This window comes from Wickerhamiella sorbophila (genome assembly GCF_002251995.1).
Source record: "Wickerhamiella sorbophila strain DS02 chromosome Unknown contig8, whole genome shotgun sequence".
Lineage (NCBI taxonomy): Eukaryota > Fungi > Ascomycota > Dipodascomycetes > Dipodascales > Trichomonascaceae > Wickerhamiella > Wickerhamiella sorbophila.
The window spans coordinates 1,263-23,380 of record NW_020193999.1 but is presented as its reverse complement, the minus strand read 5'-3'; the positions used below and the strand labels follow the sequence as shown (position 1 = coordinate 23,380).

The 22,118-nt window shown below is 19.7% G+C and overlaps 2 protein-coding genes across 2 annotated transcripts; both read left to right on the top strand.

The window, feature by feature from the left end:
- Positions 1–17,086: 17,086 nt before the first annotated feature.
- B9G98_01819 (Putative COX1/OXI3 intron 1 protein) lies at positions 17,087–18,856 on the top strand (the record flags this gene model as incomplete). The annotated part of the gene is made up of 2 exons (XM_024808376.1): positions 17,087–17,898; positions 18,043–18,856. 2 exons carry the CDS (start codon positions 17,087–17,089, stop codon positions 18,854–18,856), a joined length of 1,626 nt encoding a protein of 541 aa, XP_024664144.1.
- A 1,240-nt stretch (positions 18,857–20,096) lies between these two features.
- On the top strand, positions 20,097–21,533 carry B9G98_01818 (Putative COX1/OXI3 intron 1 protein; the record flags this gene model as incomplete). Its single annotated transcript, XM_024808375.1, has 2 exons — positions 20,097–20,331; positions 20,875–21,533. 2 exons carry the CDS (start codon positions 20,097–20,099, stop codon positions 21,531–21,533), a joined length of 894 nt encoding a protein of 297 aa, XP_024664143.1.
- Between the last annotated feature and the right edge of the window lie 585 nt (positions 21,534–22,118).

Below are 22,118 nucleotides of genomic sequence, written 5' to 3'. Positions count from 1 at the left end.
CATTAATATTATTATCAAGTGGTGCAACTATAACATGAAGTCATCATGGTTTAATAGGTAATGATTGAAAAGCAAGTGTATATGGTTTATTAGCTACAATAATATTAGGTGTATTATTTATAATATGTCAATTTATTGAGTATACATATTGTACATATACTATAGCTGATGGTATATATGGATCAACATTCTTCTTTTTAACTGGATTACATGGTTTCCACTTAATAGGGGGTACTTTCTTCTTAGCTTACTCATTCTATCGTTTATATACTTTACAATTAACTAATACACATCACGTAGGATATGAAACAACTATCTTATTATGACATTTCTTAGATGTTGTATGATTATTCTTATATATCGTATGTTATTATTGAGGTACTTAATTAAATTATTTTTAATTATTTCAACATTTATTTTTACTTTTTATAATATACATTTTAATTTTATGAAATGAAAATTAAAAAAATTATTTATTAACCTATCCCCCCCTATACAGGGGGGATTTAAGTATTAACTTTCCTTATCTATTCTTTAGGGGGGTGTGGTATTATATATACTTATTCTTTATTATACCCTTTTTAATATTTTATTATAATAATATGATTTTATTATCTTATATCCTTATATAATATTTTTATATCATTATATTTAATAATATACAAATAATCATTTTATACATTTTTAATAATTATTTATTAATTTTTATATAAATATAATTAAATAATATCTTTTCAATAATATAATTTTTATAATAAATAAAAAAGATAATAATAATAATAATGAAAATAATAATTCAACACAAAAGAGATTACATTTTAAATATATCTATTTAGGGGGGGTGTATAATTATTAAAGTATTTAATATTTTAATTACCTATTTTGTATCTATTATTAATAATATATAATAAATTATCTATTAAATATTATGAAATATATTTTAATAATAATAATTATTATATTTATAATAGAATATTAAATTTATTTATAATTATGAATCTATAATTAATTATACTAAGTATTATATAAAATATTAAAAAAATATAATATTTCCTTGGTAAGAACGAATAATATTTTATTATTCTCATTATATATTAATTAAATTTATATAAAATCTATTATATAAATAATTTATAGAATTTTATACATTCTTATTATTATTAAATAATATTATTATATATCATAACTAATATAAAAATTAGTAAATATTTATTTATTTATAAATATTTTTAATTAATTAATTTTTTTTTTTAATTTAACTAAATACATTTATTATTTTATTCCTTATAAATAAAATATTTAATAAGTATGTATTATTTATAAAAATTATGTATTAATTAATATTAATATTTTTTATTATATAATTATAAAAAAATATAATAAAAAGTTATAAAAATTTAATCTTTGCCCCCCTTTTTAGGGGGGATTAGTAATTAATTAGCCCAATCAAATGATTGGGGGGGTGTTATATCTTTAATACTCTCTCTATATACTTTTCTTTATTTATAATTATTTAATTATTATTTTATATATTTATTATCTATTATAACTTATATCTTTTAAATATATATATATATTATCTTATTATTTCCTTTGTATAAGTTTATATTTATTTACATTATTCATTTTATTTTTAATAAATAATTATATTTATATAAAATTCATTATTTATTTTAAAGTAATTATATTTTATTATATATTAAAAAATTAAATATATAAAATTTGTAAAATTATATTTTTTATATTCTTATTATTATAGATTAATCCTCATTATTAAAAATAATTAAATAAATTATTTTATAAATTGTTACCACACCCCCCTAATGATTAAATACAAATTTATAAATTATTATATCCCCCCTTCATAGGGGGGGGGGTAGATAAATAATTTTTTTTACTTATTGAATTTTTATAAAAAAAAATATCTTCTTTATTTTATTATATCTTATTTTTTATTAATTAAATATATATTTTTATTAATAATATTATTTATTATAGTAATAAATTATTACCTTAGTTATAAAGTATTATTTAATTTTTCTAATATTTTTTATATAATTAAATTATTTATTTTTTTTATTAATTAATAATAATATTTTAATAAGTGTATAAATGAAATATATATAATCAACTATACCAAGGAAAATATTAATGTCCTTGGTATATAAAGATATTCATTTAATTTTTTTAATTTATTTTTTTAAATTAAAGTTATTGAAAATATAATTTTATCGCCCCCCCCTATAAAGGGGGGAATTAAGAAACTACATTATAAAAATTACCATCCGGGGGTGTATATTTACTAAGATCTTTATTATCTTCTTAAATATTAATTTTTTATTTTTAATTCTTATTAATAATTATATATAATTTTATAATAATATAAATCAAATATTTTTAATAAGGATATATTTTTTAATAGAGTATTATTAATAATTTAATATATTTAAATATACCAAGGGAAATATTTATTTACCTTGGGTAAGTATTGATTAAATATCTCTACCTATTTATTCTTTAGTATTATATCTTATTAATTTATTTTTTTTTTATAAATATATTTATAAAATTTTATGTATTATTATTATTATTATTATAGATTAACAAATGATATTAATATATTATTATTTAATATTAATATTCTTTAATTACCACCCCCCAATATAAAGATTTAATAAATACATTTTTAATCCCCCCCTCATATGGGGGAGATAAAGAAAAATTTATAACTTTTAATTAATTTTAAATTATATTAATATTGTATTTGATACGATATATATAATCATATTATTATATACTAAAAATTTTATTTTTGGAAAAATAGGTATGATTTATGTAATACAATAGAATTTATATTATAATTATATAAAACTAATAAATTAATATTTTTTATATACTTATTATTATACCTGCCCCCTACTTCGTAGGGGAGGGGATAGGTTACTAGAACTGACCGAAGGGAGGAACGAGTATATTAACACATTAAATAAAATAAATATAAATATATAAGAATTGTTATTTATAATTACACCCCCCAGATAATAAAATTAAATTAGGTCATTATAAATCCCCCCTTATTAGGGGGGAATAACTATTAAATAAAAAAATTAAAATTAATAATTAAATAATTTTATAATTTTATAAAAAATAAATATATAAGTAATATAATAAAAATAATAAGATATGAAATGAATAATAAAATAAATAAAAAATATAATTGAGGATTATAAGATTAAATATTGAAAATAAAGGTTTAAAGTATATTACTAAATAAATATATGAGACCTAAATAGGAAACTATATATTATATAACATAGTGAACTGAAACATCTAAGTAACTATAGGAAAAGAAATAGAGAAATAAGAATATTAAGAGTAGTGGTGAGCGAAATTAATAAAGTTTAAGAGTAGAATGTGTAAAAATGTTCAAAGATAGTTAAACTAAAACTAAAACTAAATACAATATTTAAATCATAAGTACTGTGAAGGAAAATATGAATCAGTTAATATTGATAGCATAATTAGAATTTATATAAAATAAATTTTACTTAGTACCTTTTGTATAATGGGTGAGCAAGTTTAAGATAATAGCAAGATTAATAATATTAATCATAAAGAAATTGAAAATATAAAAGTTATTATTTTAAGACCCGATAGCTTGTGATCTTACCATGATCAAGTATAAAATGACTGAACTGGTTGATGTTGCAAAATCATCAGATGAATTGTGGTATGGGGAGAAAGTTAAATCGAACAAGCAGGTAGCTGGTTTGCAATGAAACATATAACCGTATGATCGAAATAAATTAATAATAAATGGTATAGCACTTAGTAAATATTAAATCTGAATGTTAATTTTACTTAATCTAAGAATATTTATATATTTTATATTTCGGTTCAGACTATTAGCGATAAGGTTTATAGTCGAGAGGGAAACAACCCAGAACAAAATTAAAGTTCCTAATATAATAATAATAAGAAATAAGATTTTAATCTTCTATACTATTCAATTAGTTTGTAGGTTTGACAGTAACTATCTTATTAATAAAAGTGTAACAACTTACTAATTCATATATTATGTATAGTTAAAATCGATAATATACCGGACTTAAATTATTAAACTGATATTTTGTATTAATAATTAATTATTTAATTATTAATGGTAATTGCATAATCAATGAAATAACAATATTTATATAACTACAAATATAAATATATTAATATATCTATTATATTAAAATTAATTGATAAAAGAATGCTTACATGAGTAACGAAAATAAAGATAATCTTTATCATTATCACATAAGGTATAATAAAATACAATATTTAAGTAATTAATGAAAATTAAATTATAATAATAAAATTATATAAATTATAAATGAATTATTATTAAATATTATAAATAATTATATTTAGATATAATTATATAAAAATAATAATTACTAGAAAAAGAATTTATACTAGAATTGTAATAAATACCGACACAGGTGTGATGAACTTTAATAAAGTAAAGATGAATGAGCGAATTATATATAATGAACTCGGCAAAAATACTCAAAATGTTGAATAAGAGTTAAAAGTAAAATAGCACGACTGTCTACTAAAAACACAGCACTATGCGAAAATGTAAATTATAGTATATAGTGTGAGAACTGCTCAATACCAAAGGCTAAATAAATTTTTAATTAGAAAATTTTCGAATATTTGGTCAATAGCGGTCTTATCCTGAGGACCTAAAAGTAGCGAAATTCCTTGTCACATAATTATTGACCTGCATGAATGGTTAAACGATGTTATAACTGTATCATATATAAGCTCAGTGAAATTGGAGTAGTAGTGAAGATACTATTTTTTAGTGGTTAGACATGAAGACCCTAGCACCTTGACTATATATTGAAAATTGAATTACATATATATAACCTGAAAATTATATATATTTTTATATCTATATTTTATTATAATTAATTTGATATTATATATTTATAAAATTACTAACCATATTTTATATTAATTAATTTAATAATTATTTATTAATTCTTTAATTTTAATTATTATTAATAATAAATTAATATTATTTGGGACATTTACAATATGATAGTTTGACTGGGACGGTAGGATTAGAAAAAGTATCTAATCTGTCTATTAGATAAAATAATAAATTTATTAAATATATATTATATTAATATATAAACAATATAAAATTATACTTTATTTTTTTAATAAAGTTAAATAATAGTAAAAAATAAGATATCATTAATTTAGGCAAATAACTAAAATATATAAAAAATGTATATAAATAAGTATAATAGTATAATGATATTAAGATAAATAGACCTACAAGTCGAAATAATATTTACGTATAGTATAATGAACAACTATTGATGAAGTTAATCATAGTGATAACGAGTAAGGTACGCTAGGGATAACAGCCTAATATTGTGTGAGAGTTCATATCGTAAACAATGATTGGGACCTCGATAAAAAAAATAACGATGTCGAGGATAAATTGGGTGAATTGACAAGAAAATCTAAAATATATATTTATTTATATATAAAGATAACTTGCAGCGAAGTATTATCTATACATAATTAAAAAGGATAATAAACGTTCAACGACTAGTTAATGAGTAGTATAACAATAATTTAACCACGAGCGCCCAAATATTTATAATATTTTATATAAATATAAGACATAGTCTGAACAATAATGAAAATTATTGAAATTAAATAATAAACATATTTAATATAAACATAAAATTGGTCGGCTCAACCTATCCTACTGGATGCAAAAGATGGTAAGGGTACGACTGTTCGTCGTATAAAAGGTTACGTGAGCTGGGTTAATTCTTAGCCCATTAATTTAAATTAATTAATTTTAATTTAATATTATAAATATAATTAAATCTTTATTTATAATAATTGTAAAATATTAATAATTATTGGCTGAAAACGGTGAAGACTAAGTTTATTTATATAATAAATATGTTAATACCGTGGTAATTTAAAAATATTTTAATTAATAAAATAAATATTTTAGTAAATACCGTAACGACTCAAGTATATATTTTATATATATTTGGACTATATATCTATATATTATATTTAAATAATTGAAATTATATAGTAAAACGCCAACTCTTATTTAATATATTTAATAAATTTAAATTAATTTTCTTATATATTTAAAAATTCATTATATAATAAATAACATATAGAATAGAATAAAAGGTAATAAATAAAAAAAAATAAATATGAATAAAATAAAACTAAAATATATAATTGGATTATTTCAATCAATTGGAAATTTAAATATTTCAATAAATAAAAAGAATAATAAAATTTGATTATCCCTAAAATTTAATATATCTTTACAAAAAAAAGATGAAAAAACAATAATAGCAATTAAAGATTATTTTAATTGTGGATATTATTATATAAATAATAAAGGTATTTGTACATATAATGTAACAAATATAAATGATTTAATAAATATTATTATACTATTTTTTATAAAATATCTACTAAGAGGTAATAAATATAAATCTTTTATAATGTTTAAAGTAATAATAGATAAATTATATAATAAAGAACATTATATAAATAATAATATATTATTAAATTTAATTAATATTGCATATAATATGAACTTACTATCTAATAATTTATTAAGATATTTAACTGAATCAGAAAAATTATTAGTTTTATCTAAACCTATACTTTATAATGATTTAATAAATAAAGAATATACTAAATATTATAATAATAATCTCATAGATTTAGATTATATTATAGGTTTATTTGAAGGTAATGGTAATATAAATGTATATTTAACTAAAAATACTACAAATTCATTAAGAATAAAAATGTATTTTAATATATCACAAGATAAATCAATATTAGAAGAAATTCAACAATATTTTAATTGTGGTAATATTTATAATATAAATAATATTTATAGATATGATGTAAAAAGTATTATGGATATTAAAAATAAAATAATACTTAAATTAATTAATTATGATATAGAACTAAATATAAAATTATATAAAATAAAATATATTAATAATATAATTAATTGAATAAATAAAAATAATAATATTATAATAAATAAAAAAGATATTGAATATATAGTAGAAAATATTTATTATATATCAAATAATAAAAATATAATGAAAAAAGAAGAATATATAAGAGAAATAATGAATAAATATAAGAATATATGAAATAAATAAGATGAAGATATAGTCTAAATTAATATGAAAATATTAAAATAAATTGTAAGAACGTCGTAAGACAGTTCGGTTAATATCTGCCACTAATATCTGAAAAAGATAATCTCTCATTTAGTACGAAAGGATTATATGAGACATTGCCGCTGATGAATTTTTAATTAATGTTATATATATATAGTATTATCGAAAATTAGTTAAGCAGTGAAATATTTAATAAATACTTATAGCATATCAAGTATGAAGTAGTTTATCATATTCAGTTAAAAAACTTATTAGATGAATAAGTAATATAATTTCAATTAAGAATTAAATATTAATTTATTAAATTGAATGATTTTCTTATTTTATTATCTCTTATCTTATTATTTTTATTATATTACAAGCTGGTTTAGCTTAATTGGTAAAGCAATCGTTTTGTAATCGATAGTTAGTGATTCGAGTTCACTACTCAGCAATTAATTAATTTACTTGGACATATGACTGAGTGGTTTAAGGTGAAACACTTGAGTTGTTTTATTCCATATTTTGGAATCACAAGTTCGAATCTTGTTATGTTCGTTTATATTTATATAAGAAAGTCATTATTATTAATATTAATTAATTTTTAAAGAATATCTATACTTTGTAATTAATAATTTATTTTTATATTAATTATATAATATATTTAATAAATATATTAAAGGGAAAATATAATAATATAATGCTTATTTAAATATAATACTAACTAATAGTAGTGTAACGGTTAACATATTAAATTTAGGATTTAAAGACTATGGGTTCAATTCCCATCTATTAGATAAAAAATATATATAAATATATATATATATATATGCACTTATAGTTTAATGGTAAAACATTAGTCTACGGAATTAATAATATAAGTTCAACTCTTATTAAGTGTGTATATAAATAAATAAAAGAGTATAGTATAACGGTTATTATCTGCGACTTCAAATCGTGTGATAGGGGTTCGATTCCTCTTGCTCTTGTATTTTTTATTATATTAGTATAATATATTTATATATTTGATCTTATAGTTAAATGGTATAACGTTAGAGCTTCATTCTAAAAGTGTAGGTTCAATTCCTACTAAGATTAAAAATACCATATATACTTTTCATATAAAAAATATATTATAATATTAATAATTAAATTTTTTTATTAAGTTAATATTTTATTAAAGTATATAATATTTTAAATGCAATATAGTGTAATTGGCTAACATATAAGATTCATGATCTTATGCTACAAGTTCAAATCTTGTTATTGCACATATAAATAAAATAAATAAATAAATATAAAGAATGATAGCTTAATGGTAAAGCCCACCACTCATAATGGTTTGATCAGAGTTCAATTCTCTGTCATTCTATTTAATTATTTTAATAGTAAATATAAATCAATCTGGTGAAATTGGTAGACACGTTATAGTTAAGTTATAATGCTTTTATGCATGAAGGTTCAAATCCTTCGATTGATATATCTAAATAGATTGTAGACTAATTTGGCAAGTCGATTTAAATTTGAGTTAAAAAGATGTAAGTTCGAACCTTACCAATCTAATTTACTATACTTAATTTATAAATAAATGAGTGTATAGTTTAACGGTTAAAACACCTACCTTTTAAGTAGGCCATGTGAGTTCGATTCTCACTATGCTCAATAATAAAATATATAAGTATATAAATAAATAAACGATTATAGGTTAATGGTAGACCATCAATCTTCCAAATTGAGTGTCAGAGTTCAAATCTCTGTAGTCGTATAAAAAAATATTTAAATGGATTATAATATAATATAATAATATTATAGACAATAATAAAAAGTAAAAAAAAAGAAAAAGATGTTAAATTTATGATTTAATTCAATAATAAGTAATGATGTACTTACACTATGAGGTATATATTTACAAGATTCAGCATCTAATGTAGCGGAAGGTATATTAGAAGTTCATGATACAATTATGTTTTATGTTATAATTATATTCTGTTTAGTAACTTATTTATTAACAAGTATAATTATATCATTTAAAAATAATAAATTTAGTTATAAATATTTAGTTCATGGTTCATTATTAGAATTTATATGAACATTATTTCTAATATTTGTATTATTATTAATTGCATTCCTATCATTTATATTATTATATTTAAGTGATGATGTAATAGATCTAGCTATGACAATTAAATGTATAGGATATCAATGATATTGATCTTATGAATACTCAGATTTTATAAATGATAGTGGTGAAACAATAAGTTTCGATTCATATATGATACTAGATGATATGTTAGAATTTGGACAAATACGTTATTTAGATGTAGATAATAGAGTAGTAGTACTTGTAGATACACATATAAGATTTGTAGTAACAGGTGGTGATGTAATACATAACTTTGCTGTTCTAGCTTTAGGTATTAAAATAGATGGTACTCTAGGTAGATTAGTACAAGTAAGTACTATTATACAACGTGAAGGTTTATTCTACGGACAATGTTCAGAATTATGTGGTGTAGGTCATAGTGAAATGCTTATAGCAATAGAAGCAGTATCATTACTATCATTCTTAGAGTGATTAAATGAGCAATAATTAACTATTAATTATAATTAATTTTATTTTACTTTATATATATTAGTAATATATATATTATATGTCTGTGTAGTTTAATTGGTTAAAACATTATGCTGTTAACATAAGTAAAAAGGTTCGAATCCTTTCATGGACTAGATATTAAAGAAAAAATAAATTAATAAAATATATCCATATATTAATAATAAATGGAGAGAAAAAATAAAAAAAATGATAATATTAAGTAGTCAAATAATAAATTGATTAAATAATAATATAATAATAATAATATCAATATTATTAATAATAATGAGTATAATAGTATTAACAAGAATAAATCTAATGATAAGTTTATTTAATTTAATATTATTTTATATATTATTAGGATTATTATTATATATGTTAAATTTAAATGTATTAGGTTTATTATATATATTAATATATGTAGGTGCTATATCAGTATTATTTATATTTATATTATCTTTAATAAATATAAAAAATTCCGAATTATATCATCAAAATTATTCACTAGATTTAATTTTAATTTTATATAGTATTACTATGTTTACATTTATATATTTAAATATATATGATATAGATATAAATACTAATATATTATTAATTAATAATATTTTAGATTATAATAATATATCTAATGTTATAGAATTTAAAATAATAGGTGAATTATTATATACTGAATATTCAATATTATTCTTAATATTAGGTTTAATCTTATTATTAAGTATAATAGCAGGTATTTTATTAATATTTAGAACTAATAAAAAATATTAATTTATTTATATAAATATATATATATACTACAATTAATTTTTATATTAATAATGCCCTTTTACATAATTATATATTTTTACTTATTAATTAAAAATAATTAAATATAAATAATATATCTTTAATATATATTAATTAAGATATATATTGAAAATATTAAAAATAAAAATAAATGATGTCAATTATATTAAATACAGTAGAAGTATTATTATTTTTAGTATGTGTATTATTTACAGTAGCTTATTTAACAGTAGCAGAAAGAAAAACAATGGGTTATATGCAAAGACGTTTAGGTCTAAATGCAGTAGGTTTAATATAATATACCCTTATCTTATTAAATTAATTATATTATTTTATTAATAAATAATATAATATATATTATAATTTTATTTTTATAAATATAAATTAATATGTAAAATAATAATAATACATACCACATTAATAAAATAAGTAAATACTTAAATCCCCCTGTAAAGGGGGAGGGGAAGATCTTTTTATTTTTGTTTCCTTTTTTATTAATATTATATTCTAATATATTCTTTTATATAATTAATATTTTTAATAATATTATATATTATCTAATATCTAATATATTCTTTTAATATAATAATAAAGATTTATATAAATTAATATTAATATATATAATGTAAATAATGAATATAAATAAATATTTTAAGATCATACCCCCCTAATATTTAGGTTAAATTTATAGATACTTAATTCCCCCCTGTAAAGGGGGGGAGGGGAGAACTTTAAAAATTATTTCACTTTTTTATTAATATTTAATTTTATTATATAAAAAATATATAAATTATAGATTTAATAAGATATAAAATAAGAAGAAAATTAAGAAATTTCTTTTAGCTTAAGTGAAAGTGAACCTTTTGCTATAAATCATCAAATTGCGGGAAAGTCTTAAAGCTTAATTAACTAAATAAATATAGTAATATATTTATGGCACAGGTAATGACTCGTGGTATAGTAATATCAATTAAGATGTACGAAAGGAAATAGATAATCCGCAGCCAAGTACTTATTTATTTTATTTTATTTTATTTAAGTATGCAGTTCATCGACTAAAAGGTGATTGGTATTTATTTATTTATTTATTTATTTATTTAAATACTTAAGATATAGTCAAGCCTTACTTGAAAAAGTACAGAATAATTAATAAAAAAAATTATTTATTTGTTAAATGGATAAAATAGAATTTTATTTAGGGAGAACTCTTCTAACTTTATCTAAGTTAATTAATGAATATTAATTAATATGATTAAAAGAAGATTAACTGTACTATGGATTATTACAAGCATTTGCTGATGCAGTAAAATTATTAGTTAAAGAAATATTAATACTAAAAGAAGCTAATGCATTTATATTATTAATAAGTCTAGTAATAACATTAATAACAGCATTATTAGGATGATTAGTGATACTATTTGGTCTATCATTAACATTAGGTGATTTAGAAAATGGTATATTATTTTCATTAGCTATAGGTAGTTTAGGTGTATTTGGATCATTATTAGCAGGTTGAGGTTCTAACTCTAAATATTCATTTTTAGGTAGTATTAGATCTACAGCAGCATTAGTAAGTTATGAATTAGTTTTAACAACTGTTTATATTATTATTTTAATGTTTGCTTCAACTTTAAATTATACATCTTTAGTTGAAAGTCAAAGAATTATATGATATTGTATTCTATTATTACTTATTACTATCTTATTCTTTATAAGTACTGTAGCAGAAACTAATAGACTTCTATTTGATTTAGTAGAAGCTGAAAATGAATTAGTAGCAGGATTCTTTACTGAATATTCTGCAGGTCTATTTGTTTTCTTCTTTTTAGCTGAATATGGTAATGTTATATTAATGTCAGCAGCTAGTACTATATTATTCTTTGGAGGTTATTTATTCCTAACTTTTAATTTATTTACTTACAATCTATCTTTTATTAACTCATTAATCGAAGGATTATTATACGGTGCTTCTTTCGGTATAAAATTATGTTTCTTTATGTATTTATTTATTTGAATAAGAGCATCTTTCCTTAGATTTACTTTTGATTATTTAATTAAATTATGTTGAACAATATTCTTACTAATCTTATTCGGTTTATTCTTATTTGTTCTTTCAATTTTATTCTTATTTAATGCTTTAACTATATAATTTATTTATTTAGTTAATATAAATTAAATAATTTATTAAATAATTTCATATTTAATTTTACTTTAATAATTATAATTATATATATTTATTATAAAAAAAAAATAAAAAATCTTACTATCTCTTCCCCCCCATAAAAAGGGGGGAATTAATAATATAATAATTTAATATTATTATTTAGGGGGTGTATATCCACAAATTTATTCTTATTATTAAATTTTTATTTTATTATCTTTTTATTATATTTATATCTATTAATTATTATATTTTTATTATTATAAATATATTTATATCAAATATAATAATAATTTTAGTATATAAAATAAAATACCTTTTTATTAATGTATAATTAATATTTATTATTAATTAAATAAATAATTTTAATAAAGTAATTATATGATATAATATAAATATAAAGAGAGAGATATTTTAGATATTTTTAAGAGATAAAAAGATTAAAAATTAAATCTTAACTACCCCCCCCTAAAAAGGGGGGTTTTAGAATGATCTTAATTAAACCTAATAATTTGGGGGTGTATAATCCCTAAATATTCTTTATTTTATACTTTTTTTTTATTTATATTTCATTAATATTTATTATTAATTAAAGAAATTTTTATATAATAATATAAATTTTATGAATAAAATATAAAATTATAATAATATATATATAATAAAATATTATATTAAATAAATTTATTATAACTTTTTTAATGATATTTACAAATTAAATATTAATTAAATAGAGTAATAATTATTATTTTGTAATATAAATTTTATAAAAAATAATATAAATAATAGAAAGAATTCACATAATATCGCACCCCCCAATCATTTGATTGAGATAGTAGGTTACCAATCCCCCCTGTAAAGGGGGGGGAAAGAATAAGATTTAAGAAATTATTTTTTTATTTAAAATTATTATTATCATATAATTTCATAAATTTATAAATTATTTCTTATAATTTTTATTATAAATTTTAATTTTATATTATAAATTTTAATTTATTTTTGTAATAATTTTTATATAATTATTTTTTGTTTATATATTATTAATTATAAATATATATAAGTATATGTTTTTTTGTTTATATATTGTTTTATTCTAAAGATTTTTTTTTATTTATTCTATATATATAAATATAAATTAAATATTTTTTTATTAAATAAAATTTTACATTAAATTATGTAATTAAAAATAATAAAAATGAATTTTTTAAATAATTCTTTCTCCTCCCCCCCCTTTTTAGGGGGGCTTTAGAATGATCTTATTTTAAACCAAATAATTTGGGGGGTGTATAGTGAAAATTAAAATAATCTTAATTAATTTTTTTTTATTAATATTTTTATTTATAAATACAAATTTTTATAATATATAATTCTTTTATTAATTAAATTAAATTAATTTATTAAATATTCTTATTTAAGATATTTTTATGTAATATTATAAATTATAAAGAGATTAAATAAATAATGATATAAATAAATATAAATGTAATATGAATAAAGTAAATAGAGATAACACCCCCCTAGTGAATAAATAAAATTAGTTAGTTCTGAATTCCCCCCCCTAAAGGGGGGGAGGGAGAGATTTATAAAATTTATTTATTCTTTTTTTTTGATAGAATAATTTTTTATATAATTATTTATAAAATTTTTTTATAATAATTCTAAAATATTATTATTATTATTATAGATTAACACCTGTAAAAAATAAATATTTTTTTTATTTTTTCTAATCATTACTCCCCCCTCTAAAAAGGGGGGGGGTTTTAGAATGATCTTATTTTGATCAAATCATTTGGGGGTGTATAGTATACATTTAATAATATTTAATTATTATAATTTAATTATTATACTTTTTTTATAATTTATTCTTTATATTTTATTAATACAAGTATTTATTTTTTATATCATTATTATTAAATATTTATCATAGATAGAATAATATTTATTTGTTTAATCTTATAAATAAATAAGGAATTAAATATTATATTTCCTTATTATTAATAAAATGATTATTATAATTTAATGATTTGTAAAATAATTATATAATTAATTTTATAATTAAAGAAGTAAAAATTTATTTATTATAATAGTATAAAGATAATGTAAATAAGGATAAAGAATATGATAGAAAATATTTAAAGTAAACAATATGAGTAGTAATAATACCCCCCTAGTGAATAAATAAAATTAGTTAATTCTGAATTCTTAAGAGGGTTTAATTTTTAAGAAAAAAGTATTATTTTTAATAAATTTTAATTTATTACTAAATATCATTTTATATTTAAATTAAATGAAATGTATTTAAAAATTATTTATATAAATTTATGTAAATAATAAAATTAAATATTTTACTTAAAAGTAATTTTTATTATTTAATAATTAATTTATTAAAAATTAATCTTTATAAATAAAAAGCATATAAGTATATGTATTTTGTTAAAAAATTTATCATATAAATTTTAATGAATATAAACAAAAGAAATAATTAACATTATAATGGATAAGTTTATTTATATTATAAAAAACAAAAAATATAAATAAAAGAAATAATAATTGGAATACTATATCCCCAATCTTTATATTGGTTTAGTTAATTATTAACCCCCCCCACTTTACAGGGGGGTAAAGAATAAATTTTAAGAAATAATTTTTATTTTTATTATTATTGATATTTATATTTATAAATATTCATTATATTTTATTCATTTTAAATAATTTATTATATGTATTTATAAAATTATTATTAAAAAAAAATATATATATTTAAAATTTTATATATTCTTATTATTATAGATTAATATCTTTACTTAAATAATAAAAGTTTTAAAATTTATTTAATTAATACTCCCCCCTATAAAGGGGGGCTTTAGAATTTATAAAATAAATATAATTATTTGGGGGGTGTATTATAAAAACTAAAAATTTATTAATTATAATAATTTAATTTTATTATTATATATTAATATATAATCATTATTATTTATAATTAATTATAATATATAACTAATAATTATATTATATGTCAAATATCTATTATATAATAGAAATAATTTATTTAATATAATATATAAATAAGACATTAAATATTATATTTTTTTAAAATAAATAATTTTTTTATAATAATTAATAATATTAAAAATAATATTTAAGATATTAATACTTAATTATAAAATATAATTATTATATGTAAATATATTTGTAGGAATAAAATAAGAAATAAATAAAGGAAATGGTTCTTATAATATCACACCCCCCAATCAATTGATTGGGCTAATTGGTTACTAATCCCCCCTGTAAAGGGGGGGGAGAAAGAATAAAATTTAAAAAATTAATCTTTTTTTAATTATAAAATTTTTATAAATTTAAGAATTTAATATCTTTATTATAAAATATAAGTAATAATATATTATTAATATTAATAAGAAGAATGTGTTTAGTATATTGGTATTACTAGCTAAGCTGTAGTCTTAGTAGCATATTGTGCTGTGTAGGTTCAATTCCTATCACATTCAATTTAAATAATAATTATAATATAGGTTAAAATATAATCTATATTTCTTCATTATTATAAAATAATTAATTAAATAAAAAAAAATATATATATAATAAAATGTATATATTTATATAATAAGGTATAATAGAATCGAACTATTACTCTGCTACGTGTAAAGTAGTTGTTTTACCATTAAACTAATACCTTATATTTATATATTATTACTAATATGTTAAAAATATTAGTGAAACAGACATAGGTTGAATGGTGAGACGCTGAGATTGGGACTCAGAGGAAGTTAGTTCGATTCTAACATGTCTGAATATATAAAATTATTTATAATTTTATTTTATATAAAAAAAATTAAAATATAAGTATATAAATATAAAAAATATTAATATTTATATAATGGGAAATAAAAATGGGAAAGAAATCATTGGCTAGATGTGTTTATTGCTATTAAATTTGGTTATCCTGTGTAAGTTCGAATCTTACCTTTCCCGGTTAAATAAAAAAAAATAAGTGACTAATTTGATTATTGATCTAAGAAAAAATAAATAAATATAATAAAGATCATAATATATTATTAAATGAATAATATAACAATAAATTCTATAAATACAATTAAAAACAACCTTATAGCGAAAGGGTACCAATGAGTAGAATCATGATTATTTTCCACTAATGCTAAGCAGATAGGGATGTGCGCCATGAGAGCGTGCTTAGTTATATATTGTAGACTGGATACAATATTATGTATTGTGAATTCTTTTATAGAATACATATCTCGGGTTTTGGTAATATGTAAACCTAATAAGATACATATTATGAAAGCACAAAACAAATGTAAAGTTAACTCGAAGAACTCTAGAGAAAAAGGCTTTATAAGAGAGGATTTCTATGCTTACGTTAAGAAACTTGTATACGTATTGGTTACCACGACTGAGGTTGTGATATATGAGTTCTTAGATATCATATGGATCATTGCTATAATAAAAGATTCCTGTTATTATGGTTATTCACAAGATCCAAGCCCACCTAAAGAGGAAAGTTTATCTATTGAAGATAATAATGCGCAAGAAGCTAAGGAAATCAAACCAGAACAATCAGAATCAAATCTGAATGTTAAAGAAGAACTAAGTAACGAACCATGGGATGTAACCGCCTCTGGTGATAATAATGTTATTGCTAAGCGGGCACGGATGAATCGTAGTACGGACCTTGAAAAAAAGGGAAGGAAGGGTTCAAGTAATGAAGAATCTGATAATAAAACAAAGACAGTGAGAAATAAAAAAGCTCATACCTTTGTTTTAGAAAGATTAGGTAAATATTACGATAAAAGTACAAATACATATAACGGTATAATTAAGGTATTAAGAAATACCGAATTCTTACAATTATGTTATTTGGAAATCAAGTCTAAACTTGGTAACATGACCAAAGGATTAGATAGAACCACCTTAGATTCTATATCTATGAAAACATTTGAAAATTTATCTAAATCTATAATGAATGGTTCATTTGACTTTAAACTAGCCAGACGACATATGATTCTAAAGAAGGATGGCTCTTTAAGACTATTAGGTATATCCTCTCTAATAGAGAAGATAGTACATAAAGGATTACAAGTAATTTTAGAGTGTATCTTTGAACTATTGTTCGAAGAAGAATCTTATGGATTTAGACCAAATAAATCTGTACATTCAGCCTTGAAACTTTTATATTTAAAAGGACATCATCATACATGAGTAATACAGGGAGACATTACAAAATGTTTCGATAGTATACCTCATGATGTAATAATGGACTCTTTAAGGAATCATATAAAATGTGATAAATTTTTAATAGTAATTAATAAATTATTAAAGGCAGGGTATAAAAACCTGGTAACAGGAAAGATTATGAAATCTAATATGGGTACACTACAGGGTTCTGTAGTAAGTCCAATGTTAGCTAATATTGTATTAGATAGATTCGATAAAATAGTAAAATATTCCATCATGCTTGAATATACTAAAGGAAAAAGACGTAAGTCTAATCCGGAATATGATAAATTAATATCTATTCGGTATAGTAGAACAAAAGGTCTATTACATACTCTAGAAGCTAGACAAGCTTTATTAGATATGCGTAAGATACCTAGATATCAAACTAATGATCTTAATTTTAGAAGATCTATGTACATTAGATATGCAGATGATTTTGTATTTTTATTGGCAGGTCTTTATAAAGAAGCATTAGAAATAAAATCTAAATTAGCAGATATTTTAAAAGTTGAATGTGGGTTAGAATTAAATGAAAAGAAAACATTAGTAACTCATTTATCAAAAGGTTTTGAATTTTTAGGAGCTAATATTAAGAAGTTGAAGTATGACAATGAACCAATATTTGTATCTCATACAAAAAATGGTAAACTTGTTAAACAAAGACGAGCAGTTAGATTGAGATTAAATGTACTGTTTAAAAAATTAATTAATCGTTTAATCGATAATAAATTTATTAGACGTAATCATTTAAACAAGATCTATGCTACTCTTAAGGATTCAGTTATCCTATTAAGTCATGATCGTATCGTAGAATTCTTTAATCAAAAATGAAGAGGAATATTAAATTTCTATTCATTTGCAGCCAACAAACATATGTTGGGCAATGTGCATTGATTATTGAGATACTCATTAGCTAAAACATTAGCTAAGAAGTACAAATTATCATCTGCTAGGGCTGCATTTAAAAAATTCGGCCCTTGATTAAAGTGTCTAGATACTGATATTATGTTTATTCTAACAGTTCTTTTATTAACAAATCATGATTATAAAGTAGGTAAAGAGTTAGACTGAAAATTAGATATATTAGATACTAATTGGTTTGGTACTACCACTCAATCATCTATATTTAAAAAATGTTGTATTTGTGGTTCTACTAATAATTTAGAAATGCATCATTTACGTAAAGTTAATGATGTTCGTAGTAGTTATAAATCATTAGATTTATCTTATAAGAAATGAGTTGGATCTTTACAACGTAAACAAATACTATTATGTAAATATCATCATATGATGTTACATAGAGGTCAATTATTACATTATGAAGTGAGAATTATAAACTCTTATAGAGAAAATTTAGGATTATTTCTAGAAACGCTACCAAGTACTAAAGATAAGTAATCAAATATTTACTGTCTATTTAAATGACTTCATTATGGAAAGCCGTATGATGGGAAACTATCACGTACGGTTTGGGAAGCAGTAATGAGTAATTATTGACTTCACTTTATATGGAATTTTCTCATTATTCTCTGGAGTAGTAGGGTTAAGTTTAAGTATAATTATGAGATTAGAATTAGCAGCACTAAATCTACAAATATTAATGCACAACGGGCAATTATTTAACGGTGCGCCTTTGTGTTTATATTATCGGAATAATTACTTGATAATTATCGTATTATTAATCACGAATAATATAAAAATATATTATTCATACGTAAAGCATATAACTTACCTAATTAGGGCCAACTTAATGGGGACAATAGCATGTTATAAAAAGGATATGATTGGTGTATTCTGAGCTAAGGATTGCATGACTAGGTTAACGAACTCCTTTAAAGTCTTTTTTTGGGTATCAATTCCCTCTTACCATTCGGGTATAGAATACTCAGCTGTCAAATTATACGTTGAGGTTTGATGGTTGTGATTAATGAGATTAATAAATACAAGCAGTATTAAGAAAGATGGAGGGTCTAAACAATCTATTAACGGTAATATAAGAACTAAGGGATCAACTGAAAAAGGAAACTTTGGAGTTGACAGAGGTCTCGTAGTACTGAATATTCATCGAAAGATGAATTTTAATATATTAGGTAATACTTTACTTAATACATTAATAAGGAAGGGGACCAGGGGATTCTCTACTAAGGAACTAAATACTTCGGATTTAAAAGAATTAGTAGAATTGGCTAAATTAAGTGAAAATAAAGATATTAAATTAAATAATTTATTAAAATTATGTAAAGATCCTGATTTATTAAAATTAGTTTATAATAAAATTAAGAGTAATCTAAGTAATATGATTGAAGGTACTTCTAGACAAACTTTAGATGGTATTAGTAATAATTGATTTGATTTTATTTCTAATGAAATAGGATCGGGTAGATTAAAAATAAATCTAAGTCGTAGTATAGAAATACTTAAACTAAAAGGTGGTACTAGACAATTAAGTTTTGGTAATCTACGAGATAAAATTATACAAGAATCTATAAAAATTATATTAACAATTATATTTGAACTATTAATGTCAAATAATAGTCATGGTTTTAGGCTTAATAAAAGTTGCCATACAGCTATTTGACAAATAAGAAATAATTTTAATAGTGTTAATTGATTTATAAAAATTGATATTTTAAAATGCTTTGACAGTATTCTTCATAATTTAATAATATCTCAATTAAAAAAACGTATTGATGATCAAGGTTTTATTAATTTAATTAGTAAAGTTTTAAAAGCTGGATATTATGATAGTAAAGGTGTATATCATAATCTAAATTATGGAATACTTCAAGGAGCGACTATAAGTCTTATTTTAAGTAATATAGTTTTATCTTTGATTGATGATTGATTAGATGAATATATTGATAAATTTAATTGCGGAACAGTTCGTAAAATAGATCTAAAATATAGTAAATTATCTCAATTAATTAGACGTGCTAAATTATTTTCAGAAAGAATAAAATTATCTAAATTAAGAGCTAAAACTACAAATCTTCATCTGAAAAATGATCTAGATTTTAAAAGATTAAAATATGTTAGATATGGAGATGATATTTTATTAGGTGTTATAGGTTCTAAACAAGATTGTATTATTATACAAGATAGTTTAAGTAAATTTATAGAAACTTTAAATTTAAATATTAATAAGGATAAAACATTTATTAAATGTGCTAGTAAAAAACTAGCTAGATTTTTAGGATATGATATTAAAATTACTCTAAGACATAAGTATCTTATTGTTAATAAACATTATAGTATTAGAACTATAAGAGGACTTAATAATACTAGACTTATAATAAATGCTCTAATTAGATATATATTAAATAACTTAGTAGATCATGGTTATGCTAGATCTTGTAAAAATGGTAGATTTGCTCAACTTACAGGTTTAGGTAGATTAATGCATGAAGAAATTCATGTAATTATAAATCATTATTTAATGGTAGGTAGAGGAATCTTAAGTTATTATAGATTAGCTACTAATTATAATAAATTAAAACATCGTATTTGATATACTTTATATTATTCTTGTGTATTAACATTGGCAAAAAAATTAAGAATACTTACTAAAAGTAAATTAATTAAAAAATTAGGTTTTCTATTAAGAATTAAGGACAATAAAGGCGATATTATAACTCAATTTCTTAGAAATGTATTTGATAATATTGTTAGAATAGATTCAGAATATTCATATAAAGCATGAATTAATAAATCTAATTTTAATGAATTATCTCCTATACTTTTATTATTAAAAAAATTAAAATATTGATTACTTGCTTCTCGTCAAACATTAAATAATCTTTGTATTATATGTAATTCATATAAAAATGTAGAAATGCATCATATAAAAAAATTATATAGATTAAGATTATTTAAACGTTATGATTATATAACATCGAGAATGATTTTAATTAATAGAAAACAAGTACTATTATGTAGAGATTGCCATATAAAATTACATAAGGGTAATATTACTTATAAAGGTATAACTTCTAAGTTAGGTCTTGGCTTATAATCTCTGGAGAGCCGTATGATGGGAAACTATCACGTACGGTTCGGTGGGGGCTTTTATATTTAATAGAATAAAACCTATTAG